The sequence below is a fragment of the Sciurus vulgaris genome (genome assembly GCF_902686455.1).
Source record: "Sciurus vulgaris genome assembly, chromosome: 9".
In the NCBI taxonomy this organism is placed as follows: domain Eukaryota; kingdom Metazoa; phylum Chordata; class Mammalia; order Rodentia; family Sciuridae; genus Sciurus; species Sciurus vulgaris.
In genome coordinates this window covers 29,697,550-29,711,290 of record NC_136469.1, presented here as the reverse complement: position 1 = coordinate 29,711,290, position 13,741 = coordinate 29,697,550, and the positions used below count along the sequence as shown (strand labels likewise).

At 44.0% G+C, this 13,741-nt stretch overlaps 1 protein-coding gene across 4 annotated transcripts in view; it reads left to right on the top strand.

Annotated features, from left to right (window-relative positions):
* Positions 1-13,741, top strand: part of GATB (glutamyl-tRNA amidotransferase subunit B) — an 83,311-nt gene that overhangs the window by 36,994 nt on the left and 32,576 nt on the right. For all 4 annotated transcript variants that reach the window (XR_013766256.1, XM_079154203.1, XM_079154202.1 and 1 more), the window contains 4 exons: positions 4,321-4,434; positions 6,623-6,707; positions 7,883-7,927; positions 9,826-10,015. Coding sequence is in view for 3 of the 4 variants with exons in the window: in XM_079154203.1 (XP_079010329.1) it covers positions 4,321-4,434; positions 6,623-6,707; positions 7,883-7,927; positions 9,826-10,015 (434 nt within the window). In the remaining variant the exon portion in view is untranslated. The remainder of the gene's footprint in view (positions 1-4,320; positions 4,435-6,622; positions 6,708-7,882; positions 7,928-9,825; positions 10,016-13,741) is intronic.

Here is a 13,741-nt window from a genome sequence, read left to right as displayed (position 1 = left end):
AGGTAACTGCACTCTATCATGGCGCTCAGTGGTATAGTATTTTAGTGTTGCTGTTACAAATCTCTGCCTTTGGAAGACAGAAATTGAGCTTGGTAACATTCTCATGATGTGTGAATGAAGGCCCTCCCTCGGTGGGACAGAATGCATTGAAGTAAACCTACCTGGTAAGGCTCGCGTGCACTTGAGGCAATTGAACTTAATTTGCTTAAAAGGTATTTTGTCTTCTCTGGATAGAGTGTCTTTTGTTAATGTTTGATACTATATTTGAATCTAGGCTTGCGAGCTCTCTTTCATCACTGCAGGATACTAAATGATTCCTCTCAGACATTTATGTAGTATGGTCTTCTCTGGGAGAGACTAAAATTCATGCTTTTATTCGTCTTCCAAATTAGAATTCTAAATTGTGAAAGATGGTTTCCTTTTTAAAAGCAAGTGAGTAATTCAGGTTCCCTGAGTTCAAAAAAAAAATAAATAAATAAAGTTGTCTCTCAAGTATTGAGATTTGGTTGAGCAGAGCTGGGCACAAATGGAAGTTTTCCTTTGAGCTAAATGGGCCTTTCAGAAGAGTCTGACTGCAGATGAGTCCTGCTCAGACAACCTTAGGAACGGCCAGGAGCTGACTACGTGATGAGGCCAGTCTGCTTACTCATCACTCAGGAAAATAAGAGCACGCTGGCGCTCCTCGTTCAACATCCAACCAGTACCATGTGCCAGCTCGGCTCTGGAATCTGAGAAAGACCTTGTCCCTGCCACAGAGCGCTTATTCGTGGGGACACCAGTACATTAACAGATAAACACAGTGATTGCAGTGATAAGTGCTTCAAGGAAATAAATGAGGTGGTGTGGTACAGAATAACATTGGAAGGTGACTTGCTTTTTAGGGTCCCTCTGAGAAGGTGACATTGAGTTAATGCCTGAAGAATGACTCAAAGTCACACTACATAGAGCTGGGAGATATGCATTCCAGGAAATAGCTGTGGCAAAGGGCCCGAGTTGTGAAAGAGTTCAGAACATGCCCTGAGGTGACCGAGGTGATAGAGGGCACTGTAGGGAAAGCAGAAGGAGCAGGGGCATCAGAGATGACTGTACAGTTGGCGAGGGACAGTTTACAGGTAAGGGCAATAAGTTTCGATTTCTATCCAAGGGCCAAGGGAAATCACTGAAAGATTTTTAAGCAAGGAAATGACCTCGTAGTCTGACTAATGTTTTAGAAAACCCTCTGGAGCTCTGTGGGAAGTGGGTTCCAGAAGGCAAGAGTAGAAGCACCAGTACCAGTTGCCAGGTGCTCGCTGTTGGATGGTGCTGGTGGCGTGATGGTGTAGAGATGGGTGGACTCAGGGTGGTTTTTAGGTAAGGCCAGTGTGGAAGACCTGCGACACGAAGAAAGCAAGGGTACCTCAAGGAAGTGTGAGGGTCTAGGTGGTGGTATTGTCCGAAGTCTGAAGATGAGAACAAAGTGTCCTTGTGAAGGGACAAATCAGGATTCAGGGTTGGCAACTGAAATGCCTGTGAGACTAGGATGGCACTCTGAGGAAAGGACTGGGCTGAAGAGAGAAATTTAGGCGACATTCAACACCGTATGTCCCCGCAGAAAAAGTGTAGTAAAGAAGAGAAGCCTGAGTTTGGAGAAGAAGGCACCAGAAAATGAAATAGAAATAGTGTGTCCAGGGAGGTAGGCGGAAAACCACGAGGGTCAGGCCATGGAGGCTGAGGTCGGAAGATATTTTGAGAAGGAAGGATTCGTTGCTCTGTCACGTGCTGCTGAGGTGGCCAGGAAGGTGAAGACAAAACATGTCCTGCGTTCCCTGGATTCGGCAGCCAGAAAGCCGTTGGTCCCTCTTGACAAGGGCGTTTTCACAGAGGTGGGAACGGCAGCCGGGCTGCAGTGGGTTTAGAGTAGATGGGAGGGGGGATCATGGAGACAACAGAAGCCGGGTGACGGATGGAGGGAGGACGGGCTCAGAGGAATAGGTGCTGGGCTTTTGTTTGTTTTCTTAATGAGAACTACTATTACACGTCATAGTAGAGGAGACGCTGAGGACGAGGGGGTGACTGATGTGGGAGAGGGATAGGGAGTGATGTCCTTGAGCGGGCACGAGGGGATTTAGAATTTGGGCCTGGTCCTCAAGGAGCCTTCCATTTGTTCATGAGATAAGGTTACTTCGCTAGCCTCTCAGTCCCGGGCTCAGCTTCGTGGTACAGATCATGTGTTCTCCGATAGTTTGGAGGCTCTGCAGGTAGAGGCTCACTTACCAATGAGGTCAGACGATGTTTTGAGAAGGAAGGGTTAGTTGCTCTTGCACATGCCGCCGAGGTGTCCAGTAAGGTGGAGTAGAAGGTGGGAACGCTGCAGTGGAGCCTTGAAGGGTGAGCAGAGGCGGAAGAGAGGGACAGGAACAGTGGTAACGAGTGTGTGCCAGTGCCGTAGACAGGAAGCCGTACACAGAAGGCTCCCTGGCTGCAAGGGGGCTTTCCCACGGAGCGAGTGGTGGGACTATGTGGGTGGAGTCCACCTGCAGTACCAAGAGGAGATGAGACGATTCCGCAGGAGCTGCCATTGTGCTTGTGCTAGCAACCGGGGCGATGAAAGCCAGTGTAGCAGGATGAAAGTCATGGTCACACGTGGGTAACTGGATAGGGCGGCTGCTGTGTTAAGAGTCAGGATGTGACCCCATAACCCTGCTGCCATTCCAAGACCCCACCCAGGCAAGGGTGGCAGCAGTGTAAATGGGGAGGAAGTGACAAATCCAAGGAACGTGGAGGGAGGACCTGGTAGGGTCTCGTTGGCCGTTTGGATGTGAGGGGCAGAGAAGGTAGAAGAGGAAGATGACTTCAAGGTACCTGCGCTAGCAGGATTTGAGATTCAGGAAAGCACGACTTGTTCAAAAGGTGATTTAAACTAAGGGGCTGTGGGATTTTTGTAAAGATGTTGAGAAGTCAGTGCTGGAGACATGGCTAAGTGTTCCTGAGTGGAAGGGCATCTTTTCAGGCATTTGGAACTGGAAAGTGGGTGGGCTCTTCCCGTTCTCTAAGGGTAGGAGAAAAGGGGCAGCAGTGGGCATGGTGGTCTCACCCTTGGTGTAGGATTAAGCTCCGCAGCAGCCTGGGGGAGTGATAGAGATCTAAAGATCATTCTAAAGATCACCTTTTCTTGGCATCAATTTATTTTCCATTTTTAATTATTTTCTGTGCTTTAGTTGTGGAACCTTGGGAAGTGAATTTATTCAGCCCATTGAAACAATCAGATTTGCAGATTATGTTTTAATTTTAAAACTCACGTGGGAACTGGGCACAGTGTGCAAACCTACAATCCCAGCTCCTCAGGAGGTTGAAGCAGGAGGATCATGAGTTCAAGGCCAGCCTGGCAAAATCCCTCCTTAAAAACAAAAACCACCCAGAAAAAGAAAATCCGGCATTTTTGTCTTCTTTCTGTTCTGAGCGTTGTAAGTGAAATTGGAGAACAGAGTATTTGAGCTTTACTTTGTAAGGTGCAGGGCGTAAATAATTTCACATCTTCATCTATTTGTCTTAGACTTTTGCCTCCCCGCCCTTTCTTCCTCAGAAGTCTTTCATCTTCTCCACAAATTACCTCCTGCTTCTTTAGGGGAGGGCCCTTCAGGGGCAGAGAAGGCCCTCTCAGGGTGGGATCAGCCCCGCAGTCCACCACTGACCCCCACTTCATGACAGCACTGTCTTTGCACTGCAGCACGTCCTGAAAGCATCAGGAAGGCTTGAGTCATGTTTGTGGAAGGAAGAGATTATTACGGTACCTGGAGGGAGGAGGAGGGAGAAAGCCCAGGTTCCAGCTCTTGCCCTTGAGCTGTAAATTCTCAAGGACTGTCTTATAAATCTCCTGGAATCACTGTGGGAAATCCACATTCCATTGGAGAGCAGTGTAGTGTTTTCAGATAATGATTTTAGAGGCTTTTTTCCCAACCCCAGTTCTGACACTTGGAAGAATAAAACTGCAGAGTAAATCTCCATTTTAATAGTGTTCTTATTTAGCACAAAAAATGTTAGAGACTCCCAGCTGGTGTATTCAGAACTTCTCTTCTGTGTGTGCCTGAGTACACATCTATATACACATGTACTTGAACATGCGGGGCCCACCCCTCAGATGCCTCTGTACTGATTCTGCCTGCTCTTACGTGGACAGAAGAACCAGCCATTTACTTCAGGACCAGCTGTGCCTTCTGTAATGTTGGGTTGCTGTAACTAGGCAGCATGTCGATATAGATGTGATTTACCACAAGATCCTCAAAAAGACCATGTTGCTGCACAGAATTTTTCCAGAGTTTTCTTTTTTTTCTCTCCTTCCAGAGGGTCAGTTGAGAGTGGATGCCAACGTATCCGTTCATCACCCTGGGGAGCCCCTGGGCATCCGAACCGAAGTGAAGAATCTCAACAGCATCAGGTTCTTGGCCAAAGCCATAGGTGAATATCAGCTGTTGCTCCTGTTGTTCTGCTTTGTATCAGTCATCTCTTGCTGCATAACAAACCTCCCCAAACTTAGTAGCTTACTCAGTAGCCCCTATGGTTTTCAGTTCTGTGGACTCACTCATTGGTTCTTCCAGTCCTGCCCCTGCTTGCTTTTGCAGCTGTGCAAAACTGATAGGTCAGCTGAAACAAGGGGTCTGAGATGGCCTTGTTCACATGTGGGGGCCTTGGTGCTGGATGTCCACCAGTCCCCTCTGTCTGTATCCTCTATCTCTATCTTTATATCCTTCACTTGCCCAGCCCAGGCTTTCTTATTTACCATTGGGAACATTCTAGAAGGATGAAGGAAGAAACCTTAAAGCAGTATGAGTCCTAAGCTCTACAACTCTCGTAGTGTCACTTCCAGTATACTCTGTTCAGAGCAGATTGAATTCAAAGCAGACTCAAGGGGAGGGAAACAGACTCTGCCTCCTGAGGAGAGGATTCACGGGATGTTGTTGCCAGGTCTTACCATGTTCCATGTTCTTTATAGCTTCAGGTTCATTTGAGATTGGCCATGGCATGATTTAATTGATCAATATATTTTTCTGCTTTTTACTATTTTCATCTAATAGATTCCATGTGCCTATACAATCAAGATTGATCTTACACACTGCGGGCATTTTACTGAGGACAGATGTCCAGTAATTATTCAAATAGGTTATCAGGATAGACATCTGGGCATTCTGCTAGAAACTGGTAACTGAGTCTTGGGAGGACAATTTGGAGACTAAAAAGTGTATTTTTTTTAAACCCAGCATATCAAGAAGGAGGAAAAGGAGTTAAAGTGTATCCCTCAAATGTGCACAAAGAACAAGATAACAAAATATGTTGCCAGAACTTTTCTGTAGCCAAAATTATTGGTAGAATCCTGAGTCTTGTCAAGAAAAATATCAGAAACAATACAGAAATTCCAATTTTGTATAGAACCTTCCCATCCTGAACACAGATGGTCTCCCAGCCTCCATAAAGACACTCTTGCATCCACAAAATTTCAGAAAAAGAGACATTAAAAATGTCCATGGGGATAATTTCTTGGCAGGGGCAGAGTCCCCATGTGAAGACAGACCAGAGAGGGTGAACTCCTCTGTCTCTGAAAGGGCACACGGCCATGTTTCTGAAGCTGCTAAGCCAGGGAAGCTCATGTTTTGCCCATGGTTCTAAGAGAGGTCAAAGGTAACCTGAACAAATAAACAAGCAACCATGTTTTAAAAAGGTTTCATCCACAATAGGTTTTGAAGGGGCCTCCTGGCATGTTTTTGGCCACCCCTAGCCTTTTGACATATGAAGTGCCCTTTGGAGCAAGTCAGAATTTTACCAACTTAGTGGAAGAAACAAAGCTTTGCTGTCTTGAGCTTCATTCTCCAAGCCTGCAATTTCTCCACTATGATTTTTCTGCCCTGCGTTGGGCTAGCCATAATCTTATGTCATTCAAAGAGAGCCTTCCAGTGGGGGGGGGGGAGAGTGTGGAGTAAAAATGGGTATCGTTTGGTATTGCTGCTCTTTAGCAGTTCAATTCAAAGGGTAGGAATTTGAGCAAGAAAAAGTAGTAAGTACATGGGGCAGGGGGGCGGTTAAGTAAAGATTTGTTTTCATAGAGGAGCTTAGCAGTTGTTCTGTTCTGATTGACATAACCTGCCTTTCTTGTTTGATGGTCACACAGTGGCCCCTTTGGTTCTCACAGTTCTGTGGACTGGGTAGTTCCCTTTGAAAATAGAATAAGAGTTCTGAACCCTCAGCGTCTCGAAAAAATGCACACACCCACATTTTATATATAATTTCAGGGGGTCCCAGAGCCCTTTGTAGCCCATCTGCAGATCTGAGGGTAAGAATCCCTGTTAGACAGTGATCTAGGTTTGCAGTCACTAAATACACCTGCTTCTGCCTGGCTGTGTAATCTGTGTTGGGCTGCTTGATCTCTGTGAACTTAAATTGTCTAAAAGAAAATAATGGGGCGGGGCTCCCCAAGGCCCATTTCAACATCAGCATCCCACGATGGCAGTGAGCAGCATGCAGGAGGATTATTATAAACAGTCTACTTCTTGATTATCATTCAACCTAAGTTTTAAGAAAGGTTTCTAATTATCAGTGGTTAAAAAGTATAATCAAAATATGATACTAAAACTCTTTTATATACTTTTCATAGACTTTGAAATTCAGAGGCAAATCAATGAACTTGAGACTGGAGGTGAAATTCTGAATGAAACTCGTTCATTTGATTGCCAGCTGGGGTGAGTTCGTATTGATATCATCTTGACCACAGCTAGGTGGGGTCTGGGGTCTGGGCTAGGCCATAGACCAAACATGTCCCTGAGAAAGGCCCTTAGGTTTCCGCATTTTGGATTCTTCATTAGTAAAATTAGAACATTGCACCTTGCAGGGATACTAAATGCCCTGCTGTACCTTTGAGAGTTTTAAGCTGACCCGGACTTACACCAACATGCTTGGTCTTGGATCTTAAACCTGCCTTGCTTCCAGCTTACCTGCTCTTTGGCCAGAATATTTCCTTTCTTAAATAGTATACCAGACCTCTACTAGCTTAAACTAGATACAGAAGAAAGCTAAAACCTGGTTATAGACATGCCTTTTTCTTTGTTTAGGTAACTTTGACCCTGAGTTTCTTTCTTAGAATTTTGAGGATTGAAGCAGAATACTGGGAAAAAAAAAAAAAAAAAAAAAAAAGCTCTAAAGCCTAGAGTTTGAGCTGGCTTAAAGCTAGAAACATTGTCTGGGGATATAGCTCAGTAGTAGAAAACTTGCCTGGCATTTCTGAGACCCTTCGTTCCATCCCCAGCACCTTAAAAAAAAAAAAAAAAAAACAAAACACTGGAAATATTGAAGTCATTTCTTCTTTTAAAATCATCGTTCCAGACATTTCTGTTTATTATATTTTAATGTATTCATGTAAGTGTCTACTATGGAAGGCTGAAGAACTTGAATTTGCCTGTATTCCTTACTGGTAGGGAAAACCCTGCGTTAGTCATTTTTCCATTACTGTAACAAATAACGTGAGATAAACAGTTTATAAAGAGAAAAGGTTTATTTTGGCTCACAGTTTTAGAGTTTTAATCCATGATTGGTTGACCCTAATGGTATGTCATGGTGGGAGTACGTGGTTGAGCAAAAGCCACTTACCTTATGACTGGGAAGCAAGAACAGAAGAGATCAGGATCCTATAGTCCCCTTTAAGGACATGCCCTTAGTGATCTAAAGACCTCCCACTAGGCCCACCTCTTAAAGTTTCTGCCACCTCCCAGTAGCACCAAGGTGGGTAACTACACCTTTCTTAACGTGTAGGCCTTGGGGTTCACTCAAGATTCAAACCACAGCAGGCCCCTTCTCTGCGTGGAGGCTACCCAGTGTGCATGCAGTGTTCACTCAACATTTTGTTACTTAACTGTTGTAGGTGCACCGTGCCAATGAGAGACAAAGAAGGAAAACAAGACTACAGGTGACTACTCCTTGTATCAAAACATATGGGGTAGGGACATATGTCACATCTGTTAACAGTGACCCTGAAGAGTTTTTAGGAACCACTTTTTGTTATTACATGATAGAAAATCAAGACTTCCTATTTTATGTGGATACTGGGAGAAGAAAATATATTTTCTTGATTTGGTAGCCTCAGAGTGCCTGGTCTGATGGATTCGACTGTGGATAACGCCTGTTCACTCCTGCATCAGCGTTGTCACAGTTGAACTGAGAGGATAGAAGCTGATGTTGGGGTTTCAGCTGTTCTTACTCCTACATTCAGTAGCAAATTCTGAAGTTGCTTGAGAGAAAATGAAGAGAGATACATGTGTCAGTGGCAGTTCCCTTCTAATCTCAGCTGATGTTATTTCATTGACAAATTAAATGAGTTGGGTTTAATAGAAAATTTGCAAATAAATCATAAGGATAGATTTGAGGTGAATTGAACTTTTGCTTCTTTCCACTGAGTTTAACAGATTGCCAAGAAGGAGGTGTTAGGAAGCAGTGTTGTTGAGATTAGCCCCCCTTTCCTTTGCGAATTGCAGAATATATAAGTGCAGCTGTTGCTGTCAATGAGGATCAAATGTAGCCTTACCCCACGGAGTCCTGTGTCTGTCAAAGTCAAGGCTGTTTAATTATTGTGATCTTCAAGGTGCAGCCTGTTTTTCCCAAGAACCATCTTTGTTCTTCAGTGTTACTCCTGACTGTATTTATGCTGCTTTCTTGCTGAGCATGGAGTTTGCCTTTTAATTGGGACGGTGGCTTCTGCGCAGTCCCTCAAGTTAGTAGACAGTGAAGCCTCCCTTTGGTTTCCTCTTGCCTCCAGAAATCAGACTGATTCATAGCAGAGCTTTAGCACTGCATTTTGATGAGTTGCTTGCACTTCTAATCTATTACCTCAAGCCACCATTTAGTCTGCATGCTCTTGCTTTTATATAAACCCTTTGACAATTATGGGCAGAGAAAGAATGTTAGTGTGAATCGGAACAGGGGGAGGGACAGCTTAGTTTCATAAGATTATATGCAGTGATGCGGCTTCCACATTTAAAATTTTTTTTTTTTTTTTTTTTTTTTTTAATTTTTAGAGCAGTTATAGGTTTACAGCAGAACTGAGTGGAAAGTGCAGAGTTCTCAGGCACTCAGGACCTCATGTCCCACACAGTCGCTTCTTACTAACATCTTGCTTTTGTGTGGTCTCTTGTTTTAATGATGAACCCATATTGATACCTTATTATTAATGAAAGTCCATAGTTTACAGTAAGGTTTCCTATTGGTGGTGTAGACTGTGGCTTTTGATGTATGTGTAATGTTGTCTGTTCACCATTACAGAATAGTTTCACTGCCCTAAAAATACCTTGTGCTCCCTTCTACTCATTCCCCCCTCACCCCTCGCTTCCACATTTTATTTAGGCAAAATTCATCCATTTCTTCTGCCACTCAAGAAGGAACCGTCCCCTCCCCTGCCTTTATTTTTCATTATTACACAAATACTGCTGGAAATAGTAGAAATTTTAAAATAGGGAAAAGTCATCTTTCTTTCTAATAAATTGTTTCTCATTTGGCCCTGTTGTTTCCACCCTGTGTCTTAATGAATATGTACATTATCCAGTTGTAAATCAGAGTGTGGCTGAGCATTCTGCTTATTTTACTCACCATGGCTTCCTAAGCACGGGGAATGGCAGGTTTGGTGATTTGGGCACTTTGCGAGCACTGTGCAAAGACTTCCCTGGGAAACTGGGAATTGATGTTATAGGACATTAGAAAACATTTGCAAGTAACATAACATCTGGCACAGAAATATTCATATCAATGGTAGATCTGTGGTTCTAATTAATTCAAATGTTCCAGATTCCAGTTCTGTCTCCTCTCTCTGCCTAGGTTTATGCCAGAGCCCAACCTGCCTCCCCTGGTACTCTACGATACCACGTCTCTGCCTGCAGGTGCAGACTCTCAGCAAGTGATCAATATTGACCAGATTCGGGACACTCTCCCTGAGCTCCCTAGTGTGACCCGAGAGCGGCTTGTCCAGCAGTATGGGCTGCTGCCGGAGCACAGCTTCACGTTACTGGTAGGTACAGTCAGAGGCTCGGCAGGCAGGGTGTTGTTCTGCAGAGGCCCCTGCACACTCACTTGGCTGCAAGCGGGCAGGAGTCCTCACTCCTACTACAGCTGCCCCTGAGAAGAGTGAGGCAGTGTGTTCTCACTCACTGTCCTTTACGGGACATGCTCCTCAGCACCAGAAGAGAAAACCAATCCCCCTTAGTCATTTCTCCCCTGTAGAAACGAGCAGCCGCTCACCGCAGCCGTGGAGACTTTTTGAAGCCAGTCCAAATGTTATGGATGAGTGTTTTCCCTTGTGTCTGCAGGACAAAAGAAAATCAATGTATAGGGTTTCTAGATGTCTAACAGTATCGAGCCGTGACAGGGTCTGGCAGGATGTTAGGTTCTCAAAAGTCAGTCGGTTGTTTTACCCATTGTGGTAGAAAACATTTATTTCACACAAAATGCTGGAAACTCGGACTAAAAGTATCAGTCCTTTGAGGCTTGAGGATGCATTTAACGGGGCCAGTAGAGAATCTGACACCACTGAGATCTGCTTAGGGATTTTCCATCCTTTGCAGAGCTACTTGGGGCTTTGTGGTTTTCTTTGTCATGGCAACGTTAAAGTGATACAGCATCAGTGAGCAGAGCATTTTGTCGCCGTTGTCTTGTCTAATGTGAAGAAGTGGAAAGTTTTGCAGCTGTACCTCTCAGAGAATAAGGTATATGCCATAGTCATCTTTTGGATTTTGCAGAATCTGTGGAAACTGGACTTCTGCTTTTATAAATGACCGATCTTAACTATAGGAAGTGTTCCATCGTGTCTGTGTATATTTATACACTTCCATAACTGCACCCTAGAGGTTTATAGTAGGGTAGGCAATCAAATGTCTACTGAGTGAATGTTTCTCTTTACCATCCACAAGTCAGCCACCTTGAGAAACATCCAGAGTCTCACAGGAAAGCTCTTTGCTACCAATAATGATCAGGCACAATCAGTTGCTTGCCAGTACCGCAGGCAGACTTGCTCCCTGCCTCCTCCAGGCTGCCACTGCATCTTACTCCTGCATCTGGCAATTCCGTCACTGCACTTCAGTTGTTCAGTTGTGAATCTCCTTGAGCATCTTAAGGCAAGCACTGTGTCAGTCTTTCTCCCTCAACACAGATGAGCAGTCAGCAGGGCTTACTGCCGGGTCTTTGGCTGAAGCAGTCAATCAGCATCCCATACAGAGCTTCTCTGACCTGAGCCTCTTACAACACATGTATCTTCCTGAAGTTAAGGTGACAGTCCCAAGTTTTACTCTCGCTCCTCCCCTCCATCTCCACACTTGAATTTCCAGCCCACTTGGAGTAAATGCTGCATTCCAGATCTGCATTTTATTACTCTTCGCCAACTGCATAGAGGATGGGAAGACAGGAAGCAAGGCCACGAGCCTCAGAGACATCATCATCTCTGGGTCAGGCCTTTGACAGCTGAATAGCCAGCCCTTTGAGGGGCATATGATGTACCAAGGTTGCTTGGCCATTTCTTTGCTCAAGACTTAAGTTCAGAAAAGAATCCACCAGTTATTGCAGAAGAATCTTTTTTGTATATCAACCTTCTCCTCAAGAGAAGAGAAAGGACCTTCTGGACCCTCCTCTCCTGCTAGTCCCTTGATGGGAGTGTCCTGGGAACAGCAGCCGCCTTATCTCACTGAGCTTAAGTTCTGTGAGGGCAGGGACATCGTTGTATTCCCGTTTGTGTCCCTGTCTTCATTCACGCGTCCTTCACAGGACCAAAACCTGGTCGGCCTTGAATATGTGTTTCCTTAGTGCTGGCAAATGAGTGAGTCTGCATTTTAGTTGTTTGTGGGCCTGTTGAGAGAACCTGCCTTTAATTTTTTTGTTCAACACTTTGTCAGCTTTACCTAGATAGCAGGTACTGAGAGAGGGACAAAGACTTTTTTAAAGATTATTTTTGTCCTTCTTAGAGTTTACATATACATACACAATACAACAGCCAACCAGCCTGCAGGGCGGATGGTGGCAGAGGAGGCTAGATGGGGGCCCAGAGGAGGTGGCAACTGACTCAACCAAGACCAGGAGCACTTCAAAAGGAGGGGGTTTGTTTTAGCTATTTTTGAAAAAACTTAAGTATTTTGGTACCTCAAATACATGCTTATTTTTATAGCTTGCAGATAATATATTAGGTGATTAGTCTTTAAAAAAAATGTGAAAGGGCTAGTACCTGAAATTTCTGTGATGAATGAGAATAGAAGGAGATAGGAACAGACAGAGAATGATTAGGACAAATTGTTTTCCCAAAATTAAGCAGCCTGAGCCCTTTATGACTTTGTAATCATTGGAAGCTGGGTTACTCATCACATTCCCGAAAATGATATGTTCGTGTTTTTCCCTGCCTTCATCAGAAACACAACAGATTGCTGAGAAGGGCAGCTGCACAGATCTAATGAACCATCTTTCAATTTAAAGAGTGCCCAGGAGTATTCATTAAATAAATAGCAGTGGTGGAGGTGTGCTTTGCAGGCCTCAGCTCCACACTCCCTGCCTTTCGATTGCTTATTTAATTAAGCAGTATGTGTACACCCCCTCCACACTACATGCCTTCCCTGCAAACATGAAAACAAAAACAGAACCTTCAGAATTTAACTCATCTTTAATTAATATTGTCATGTTCATGTGCAGTAAGCACTGAATTGTATATTGTCAGTTATCTTTGATATTTACACAAGTCTAGTAGTATCCCTTAGTTTCTGCCTGACGTCAGAGACATGGTAGGTACTCGGTGACTGGGATGGACAGACGAGAGAATGGATGGGGTATCACTGCAGTACACAGGAAAATCCTGGGAGAAGGAGTGCTCCTGTTTCCAAAGACTATGCACCTAAACCACCCTGGGACAACCCAGCAAATCATGGGTGACACGAGTCATCAAATTCTGGGTGAGAAGACCCAGATATCTGCTTTAGCCATGCCATATCCTGTGACCATACACAAGTCACTTGGTCTCTCTGACTTTTGTGTTCTGAACTAGTTTCATTGGGACAGTTAAATCAAATGTACATTCTGATTTTCTCTTCTACAACCTCACGTGGCTCCCTCCCAGTAAAATTATTACTGTTTTTTCCTCTGGCCACATAAATACCTTGTTCCGCCTAAGACTTCAGTCTAATTTAACTAATCTCACGTCCCTGTCTTGTATCAAATTGCCTTGCTTTCTGACCTCGTTTGTAAAGATTAAGGAATAGAAATGTGGAAACTGACAATGCACAATTAACTAAGCTATGGAACCAATCTAGGTGCCCTTTAACAGGTGAATGGATAAAGAAAATGTTGTACATATACATACTGTAATGTTACTCAGCCATAAAGAAGAATGAAATTATGACATTTGCTAGTAAATGGATGGAACTAGAGACTCTCATACTAAGTGAAATAAGCCAATCCCAAAAAACCAAAGGTCAAATGTTCTCTCTGATGTGCAGATACTAACACACAGTGAATGGAAGAGGAGAATAGAAGTTCATTAGATTAGACAAAGGGAATGAAGGGAAGGGAGAGGGACGAGAATAGGAAAGACAGTAGAAGGAATGGGACATCACTTCCCTATGTTCATATATGAATACATGACCCGTGAAACTCCACATCATGTTCTACCACAAGAATGGGAATTTCTACTCCATGTATATATGTCAAAATGCATTCTATTGTCATGTGTAACTAAAAAGAAAAAATAAAAATAACAAGAAAGAAA